Below are 9,136 nucleotides of genomic sequence, written 5' to 3' on the forward strand. Positions count from 1 at the left end.
GGGGGGGGGGGGGAAGAGATCTCTTACCTTAAGGCATCTATAAATTCGTATACTTTTTGAATCTCCACTCTCAAGTCATTAGCATGTTCAAGATTGTAGGTTGTCTCCCCAGCACTATGAAATAAATACAGCTTTAAGTCACACATCACACACACACACACACACACAAACAGTGCTAACAACACACCCAGCACTACAAGTTATCCCAAAATAACTAAGATTCACAATGGTAAGAACAGCTAAAAATAAAGGGGTTGAATAATTTTATTTCAAGTTCATTGTGTTTAAAAACCCTTTGTGACAGAAGTGGAAAACAATCATCTTGTGAACATTAACACTTCATAGAAGATAACTTTATTTATAATTGCATTATTACTTACTATTATAGGATAAATTGTATTTTAATACAAGAATACCACTCTACCAATAGTATCTAAAACATACACATACTTAGCAAATGCATCTATTTAGTGCTTTTTTCCAGGCAATTGAGTGCAGAAAAAACCCTGAGTGTTTGAATAAGTAACTCTAGCACTGAAGTAAAATAGTTGTATCTACTAATGTTTGTCAAAAAGTGAAAACCTACAACCCCACATGGGTATATTTAAAATGTTGGTAACACACTTTACTGCAATCTCACATTCACTGATAAAACAAATTAGGATTTAACAGAGAAGACTTCACCAGTTCTTAGCTTCTCTCTCATTTTATATCACAAATATAAGAGATAAGGATCACTCTGTCAAAAGCAAGTTCACTACCCATATGATTCCAGTTTCTGGGACTCGCTACTAGTCAGAAATCTTTAATTTCATCAGTAGGAAGTCTGTCGTTTGCTGACACGTGCTTCATTACCCAGGATATTCATATTTTTACTTTTCTCCAGCTGCCAAACCACGTAACACCAGCTCTCAAAGTTATGACAAAAAGCAGTAAGAGCTTAGCCTGTTTTTCACCTTCTATACTTTCTTCCTTTTGGAAGGTGTGTTTTTACAAACACAGTTTTATGATGAATGACAGTCCAATCTTTCTACAACCATCAGATCTAAAGGACAGGTACAGAAATATTTGTTAACTGCAACTTCACAAATGGATGTGCTTCATAGTTCAGGACCAGTATGTGTATTTCTCTACTATACAAGCCAGAAGCATAACCTGGCAAGCTCTTGCAGACGCTGCTGGAGAGATTTAAGTGTCTCCAGTGAGAGGACACTTCTGCTAGAAATGATGCACGAAGTGTGATATCTGAATGCTGCTCCTCTTCTCCAGCCAAGGGCAGGCCAGCTAGACCCAGAACAACTGGGAGGTGAAGGCTGCTTCACACCAGAACAGCTGAGGGGTTCAGACATGCCTTTGTACTGGCACTGCCCAACAGCCGCGGGTACCATCCGGCTGAGGGCAGCAACACCCGATGTCAGCTGTTCCAAAGAGGCTCATTTACACAAGAATTGTAACCTTGTACTTTCTTTGTGCAAAGATGACATGTCAAAGTATGACAGTGGTGCCTCACTGGGAAGTGGCTTTGAAAAAAAAAATAATTCAGGACTTCTCTGTATGCAATGTTACCATTAATAATTCAGTTCTACTTTGAAGAACATCCAAACGACAACAGATCATCTAACACAGCCTTTCCTTATAATTTACACTCTTGCTGCCTTAGCACGCCACTTCCTTACTCATTTGGGGGGGCAAAATACATATATTCATAAACAAAATCAGCCAATGGGGCTTACTTTAGTGATTCTGCCATCCTTATGTATTCTGGTGCCTTCTGGTCAACCTTCTCCATGCAGAGTCGGAGTTTCTTGTTTAAAACAAAATGTATAAAAAAAAGAATTTATATTAAAACATTAATACAAGAACATGCCCACATATACCTTTCATGCTGCCTGGGCACATTCAGAGTTAACTGTGATGAAAGCCACTTAATTCTTCAGGATGACAAGACTCTCCAGTTATCTTCAGGGCATGGTCAGGAACAGAGAATGACTCCCTGTACCCCTTCAAGGTGAATTCTGAATTCAGAAGCTGTTTTAATGGATGACTTGGACAACTTCTAGCCTTAAATTTCTTCACAAAGAGCACCACAGAAACTCCCATTAACACTAACCTGGCAGGTTTATGGACTCTACTGGAAAGATCCCTGATGACTGCCAGTACCTCTTTCAAAGCATATTTGAACGCAATGTTCCGGCCATATGCTGTTGATTTGCTGTAGCTGGTTCAAAAAAGCATTTGCCATCAGTGTGAGGACAAACAGTGCTGACAACATGGAGTCCTACACTTACGTGCACTTTGGGCTGCACTGGTCTGAACAGGAACTGCAGCTGACACGGTTCACAATTGTAAGAGAGGGGCATCTCGGAACTGTGAGTTCCACGTGAGTAGAATAAAGATGTATCTTAAATTAATTAAGTTATTGTGGGGTACAAATGCTATATGGCAGCTGGCTCTTATTTCAGATATACCTTTGTTATGTGGCATAAGCACCCAGCAGTCTGTTCGAAGTAGGTGCTCGGACATGAGACAAGAAGCCCAAAGCCAAGTAATGACTACTGCAGAGAGACACTGAGGGTGACGGCGGCAAAGAGGCTGGTTTACCTCGTAGAGCTTCACAATCTCTGGAGTGTATTCCTTCTCATCAATCTGCTGTTCTCTTTTCAACAGGGTATCTTTGCAGTGCTGACAGCAACGGATTCGGTCGTCGTCCTTCTCATCCAGAACCGAGCTCACGCTGCTTATGCTGCTAATGCTGCCACGGCGGGAGCCATGGACACTGTTGGGTGAGGAGTTGGGGCTCGTGTGAGAGCCCAAGGCCTCTTTGCTGGCGCTAGTAAGTTTGCCTAAAAAGTATACACAGGTAATTTTACAGTGACTGGAGAGCCAATAGCTTTTAACCAATGCAAATTAATTGCATTTTAACAGAAACTTTACATTCAGGTAATATTAGAAAACCAAGCTGAAACAGGCTGCTGAAAGACATGCAAGGAACCCATGACAACCAAGCCTGCAAGTCAGAATCTGGGTCTTCACCGTAAATCCTGCTCCATTCTCAGAGCGGCTGCAGAGCAGACAGCTGAGAACCAGCTACTTCCCTTATGCCTAGAAGCAATCTCATGTTGGAGCTTGCGTAGCAGTAGAGCAGCAGGTGGAAGAACAGCTATGTTAATGCTGTCCATGTTGTGTGCTTGAACACTCCAAAAAGCACAAATTTATTTCCACCAAAAATACGGTCTCCTCTCCAACACGCCAGAAATTAAAATGATATTAAAGTTTGAAGGGTTTCTTAAAGGCTTGTGGATTAATTTACTTCATGTCAGCATTTGGACAACCATGGGCAAGACTGGGAATAGCCTCAATAGCTTTTTAAATGTTAAGAACCTCGTGAGTTATAATTCCTAAAGGTAATACCTCCATAGTTATGGTACTCAGTAGAATAAAACACTAAATATTAATTATATTTACTAGCAATATATACTACTACCACTTCTAGTAACTTTTTCATGGTTATGTAACACTCCCAGAGCTGAAGAAAGAGCAAAGAATGGGGAAATTCTTCTTCCTCTGTTTCACAGACAAGTGTCTGCGTGAAATGGAATGACACATTAAGGACCAAGTTGTCCACACAGGCAGAATATTACCAGCAGCTTTTTTTCTAATGACAAAAATCCAGGATGCAGTTAGCACCCTGGGTGAGCCAAGGAAAGGACGAATTAACACCACACTGTACTTACTTGCCAAAGGAAGACTGACAAGCTCCATGCACTTCTTGCACATAATAGACCCACAGAGGCGGCAGTGGTGGCGTCGGTTCCGAATACTGAACTTATTGCCACAGTCTGGGCAGAACGGAACATCCTGATCACTGACCCAAGGCACAACAGACTTCTCTATAGCTGTGCTCGAGCAAGAGGGGAGGGAATACACACAGCATAATTAATTCAGTTAATTCCTCGGCTGGTTAAACTACAGCAGCAAATAGTCTGAGGTAAGCTCATACCAACCTCTTATTTTAGCTGACTCAGTGTTTGCTCTGTCAAACGATGTAAGCTAGTAGAAGATAAACAATACATTTAAGAAAACTGTTTTGCAAGGAAAAAAAAAAACAAAACAAAACACAACTCAGCCCAACAGGAAACCTGGCATTTTTAAGAGATAGGAGTCTCAGTGTGTTTTACACCAGATTCCTTCAACTTTCCTATTTATTTCTAATGCCATATTCATAGAAGCAGTGCTAAACAATGACCGCCAAGCCTGTACAAATCAGAGCATTTTGGACATAATCCTTACAGCATCCGACATTACTGCATCTGAGCCAAAATCTAAGGGTATCACTGGTAGAATCTGAAGAATGAGAATCTGGAATAATCATCACAGAGACATTAGGAACAAACTTAGTAAAGGAAAAGGTGGAGAAGGTATACAGAAAAACAGATAGTTCCTGAAACACATGGAAGCAGCATCTTCAGCTTGAAAACAGCGTATAGAAACAGAAATCCCCTCCACAGGACAAGGTCAGACCAAGCACAGTACTCAAGGATAAAAAAGGTAAACAATAATATGTGAAGAGGGTCATGGTTTAGTATCCTTTATAAAAATTGCACTGCTAGATAAATGGGCACACCATACTAAAATACGATTTTTTTTAAAAAATTAGGAAACATTTAGAAGCCTTGAATATTAAAAAGCAGCAAATTTACCTTTTCTAACCTGATTATTAACTTATTGACTTCAACTACATAGTGATCAATCCTGGCTGCTCGGTGTTTCTTGAAATCAGAAAGATGGCTTCTCATAGCACCTGGAGAGACAGCAGAAAGTTTTCACAGTCACCCAGGTATTCTGTAGGGATTTAAATGCATTAGGGGTCCGAATCAAATCCATGATGACATTTCAGATTTGTAGAAAGCTGATCACCAAGTATACAAAAGAACAATACAGCACTTATTTAAGAAATGTACAATTCATACTTGACAACACTGGTTTCAAGTTTAAGTTCTGATACTTTTCCAAGTAAGATGAGCCAGGTGTTAAAAACCAGTTACAGACAAAACCCAAACAAACAAAAAAGTCTTTCTTCTGACTGGTAGAACACAAAATCAGATGTTGCTTTTTGATACTACCTATGTAAGAATCTCACTTCCTCATGCTAACCATGAAACCAAAAAACCTCCAAAGCTAAATTCACAGGAATGAAAGTGTCTGCTCTGGGTAAGTAAATTCATCTACTGCTTTGGAGACATCACACGGTCCCTTTAACAAAGCCACCAAATCCCATCCTAAAATCCCTAAGGGTCATCATCTCCACTGTGATCAGAAAACAGTTCTCACTTCTCTAATGTTCAAAAGCCTTCTGCTAGTTCACTGCCTGAATTTATTCTTAGCTAGTATTTATCTTATGATTGCTGCTGAAATAGTTACAGAGTCAAAAGTATAATATTCCACAGAACTCAGACTCTGCAGACCTAAAGGAGTAAGTCCTAGTCTGTCAGCGGCACAGGGGAAACTCCCAGGATCCACCAGAGACAGCGCTGCCTCCTCCCCCTGGAAATAAACCTCATCTTTCAGTAAGAGGCAATTTCCAGTAGCAGCATTTGCAGTTACAGACTCGATCAACTCATCCTTGAAATTCTACAAACATAGATTTATATTCAGAGATGTGGGTTTGGGGTTGGGTTTTTTTATTTAGGTTTTTTTTTCCTCCCACCCCTTTTTTTAAAAAAAAAAAAGTAACCTATTCTTAATGATATTATAAACACCGAATCCAAGGAAAAAGCTGAAAGACTAAATCAATGGACAAGCTTTTTTTGTCAGTCATGTAAACTAACAAGTGTAGCCCAACAGCTGGAGATTTCATATAGCTATAGCTTAATTATTGCTTAGTGGATTATCTGTTTTGCAAAAAGCCACAAGACAGTTGCAGAACACCTCAACGAAGCTAGATGCAGAGAGGTAAACATACACTCAGCAGGTCCAACAGCTCAGGCACAGTGACACGACAAACAGCCATCCTGCTCTCAAGGTTAGTTGGGTTACCGATTCTATACAGTTTTTTCTTTTTTTCCATGATCTGCGTTTTCCCTATCACCACACACAATGTAGGCAGGCTGCACAAAATCAGTACGCAAACCATAACCCCACGCTACAGCGAATCAAACCAGTACAGAGAATCCCCTGCAGCTTCAGTAATACCGCAGCACCTTCCCAGTTCAGATGGAGAGAGAAGTTATCCCCAGGGCGTACCGCGTGCTGGCTCTCCTACCTACTTCCTGGGGCTCCCACATGTATGGGTCTACTCCACCATAGCTGAATGACTCGTATCGTTCCTGAGATCCAGAATCAGTTCTGTCATCTCCTTCCCGCTTCAGCAATTTCTTCTTTGCTCTTTTGGCCTTCTGGACTAGATCTGAAAAAGATAAACGCAAGTTATCAAACGCAGCAGGCAGCCACTGAGTGTCTGTCACAGGAAACCAGGATGGAATATTCCTCATCTTTTAGCACAAGTCTTTTTCCTTGCTGACAGGTTTATCTGTTTAGAACCAGAGCATGGTTCAGAGAAACACAGACAACATGAAACACTGTTTGTTATCTGTCATAAAGGAGCACTAAGGTTTCTAAATGACAAAACAGTAGTTTCAGACACTCCATTCAGGGACTTCACCGTAAAACAGTAAGCTGACTTACACTGTGGGACCCACTTCACAGCATTCTGGGACATCACACAGTATCTTAATTCTCTTAATTCCCAATAACTTCCTTAGGATTCAGGGATGTTCAACACTTTATCTGGTTGCGCAAACTACAAACTAAGAATTCTGGTGCGCCTGTACACCTAAATAATTTCAGAGGTATTTAAGAGCCCACTGCATTATCTCCTATGAATGCTAGTGAGAGGAGGGCAGCCTACTAGGCCAAAAAAAAAGACCAAGAACTTGAAACTTCAGAGCTTTTGTTGCCCTCACAGCTATGTTCCTCTCTGGATGCTAGCAAAAGTTGAGGTTACTACTTCTGCCAAACACATTCAGTATCTCTGTGAACTAGATTTTTTTTTATACCTCAATCTTTCTAACAAGCTGCTGGGAACCATAAATTAGCATGTCCTTTCATATTTCTGATTTTCTAATTTAGTGTCCAAAACAATGGAACTTCCCCCTTGACCTTCCTGGAGTCTGTCCCCCAGGTTTCAGCCACTGGGCCTGTGCCAGCCGGCCCCTCAGGCAGACCTCCCCAGTGGCACTCAGTGGTACAAAACACACTTCTCCGCAAAACTGTGTCAGGTTGGCAAGGGCTTTGCTAGCACTGTAACATCATTTAAGAAACAGGATTCCTCCTCCCCCAGCTCCTCTCAAGCCAGCATAGCAAATGCCAGTTAGATGCTGTAGTTTCTTAAGTTTACACTATCTAAATAGAAAACATATTTGCACTTGAGACTGTGAAAGTCTGTCGTATTCACAAAGATGCAGAGACACCTCATGGCTTTGCCACAGACACAAAAGGTTTTCACATAAACTTCACAATCTTGTTTGCTATGAAGTCAAACTTAACCACCTCAGTATGACTCAACTAAGTAATGAGGTGATTTGTAAGCACCTCTCCTCCACAATTAGGATAGCTGGATTCAGCACAAAGTTGTGCAACCACTTGTGATGCACATCTGGAACACCAGTCCTTAAAACAGGTCATTTCAATAGGTGATTCTGCTGACCTTCCTTCTTCTAGGAGGGACTGCCCTGGATACAACCTTGACACAAACAATGAGGACAGAAAGTAAGCAGACAAAGGCAACATGTTTTATGCAAGAGCACATGGAAAAGACAGCCTGAGAAGTCACGCTACACTATTTTAGAGCAAAAGAACACAAGAGAGAACAAAAATCAGAATGATGGTGTTTTGTACTAAGTAACAAAAGCATTTGGGAAATCTTACCAAGCCTAAGTTGTTGCTTGCTTTCCTCTTACCACAATGAAAAAACACATTGTTGTTCTGGTTTACACACTCCACAGAAGCATCTGTGATTCAGCTCTGACAGCACCGTACCCACAATGAGAAGTGAGGGCAGCACGGACCGCCTTCGCTCGGTGCTACCAGCCAGGCAGTGGCCAGGCTGATGGAGAGCAACTTAAGAGATTCACAAAGTATTAAACTGGGCTACCCTTAAGATACGCTTGTTAAAAACACAAACTTTTCACCAAGAGACTTTTGAAGTCATAATCATCAATCTCAGGAAAAAAAAAAAAAGGGGTGGGGTGGGGTGTATGCAGTGAAGAGTGAAAATTCAAGACTGTCAAGCCACTATATAGCATAATAAAACCAGAAAGATTTTTGCAGGGAACACACAAAATTACCAGCAATTTTTGCACATTTCTCTCTCAATGTAAAAATGACGCTGTGTAGGCAAGGGGGGGGGGTAAAAAGAGAGAAATATTTTAGTTAGGCAGAATTGAAAGTGATTTTTCAAACACCAGTAAAAGCTGGTAATCCACAGCACGACCCTGGGACACTCCCAGCATCTACTGCCAGCTCCAGCACCAACATTATTTTCCATCTTTTCCCACCAACAGCCTTAAGACCTCAACTTTTCACTTCAACTGTGACTACACCTTAACAAGGGCTAAAGGAACTGGTACTTGGCAAGTGCCATGGATTCCCCGTATTCAGTCAGGTCCTCAAGTTAATGTTTGGGAATTCGTGTGGGTTACAGGATACATCAAGAGTTTTCAGAAACCCAAAAGGCCAATAATAAAAATCACGCACGAAATCAGACAGTGGAAGGGTGGAGCCTGCTAAGAGCTCGCTTTAGAATTTACTCTAAGTATTGGGAAAAGCGTAAAAATGATGCCTCGGCCTAAGGCGATCTACAGACAAACCCCAGAGCCCCCCCGCGACCCGTCCCGGACGCCGCGGAGCTCGGGCACACGCCGCGTCTCTCCCGGGGCGGAAGGGGCCGCGTTAAGGCGCCGTCGCGGTTCTTACTCTTGATCTGCCCTTTGACGTCCCTGTCCTCGCTCGAGTGCTCCTCCTCGTAGTGCGCCTGCAGCTGGTAGAACGACTGGAGGTCCTTCAGGCAGAGGGGGCACAGGAAGCCCTCCCGCATCTCCCCCGGGTCCCCGAAGGGCGCCGGGCAGCCGGCGGCCAT

The 9,136-nt window shown here is 42.0% G+C and overlaps 1 protein-coding gene across 1 annotated transcript in view; it reads right to left on the reverse strand.

The window, feature by feature from the left end:
• The window catches only part of RBSN (rabenosyn, RAB effector), a 14,586-nt gene extending 5,450 nt beyond the window's left edge, over window positions 1-9,136 (reverse strand). The window contains exons 1-8 of the mRNA XM_026857831.1: window positions 8,974-9,136; window positions 6,263-6,406; window positions 4,701-4,801; window positions 4,005-4,050; window positions 3,735-3,896; window positions 2,602-2,843; window positions 1,734-1,804; window positions 28-114 (exon numbers count right to left, since the gene is read on the reverse strand). Coding sequence (XP_026713632.1) covers window positions 28-114; window positions 1,734-1,804; window positions 2,602-2,843; window positions 3,735-3,896; window positions 4,005-4,050; window positions 4,701-4,801; window positions 6,263-6,406; window positions 8,974-9,136 — 1,016 coding nt within the window. The remainder of the gene's footprint in view (window positions 1-27; window positions 115-1,733; window positions 1,805-2,601; window positions 2,844-3,734; window positions 3,897-4,004; window positions 4,051-4,700; window positions 4,802-6,262; window positions 6,407-8,973) is intronic.

This window comes from Athene cunicularia, assembly GCF_003259725.1.
Source record: "Athene cunicularia isolate RWA chromosome 12 unlocalized genomic scaffold, athCun1 chr12_part1, whole genome shotgun sequence".
Lineage (NCBI taxonomy): Eukaryota > Metazoa > Chordata > Aves > Strigiformes > Strigidae > Athene > Athene cunicularia.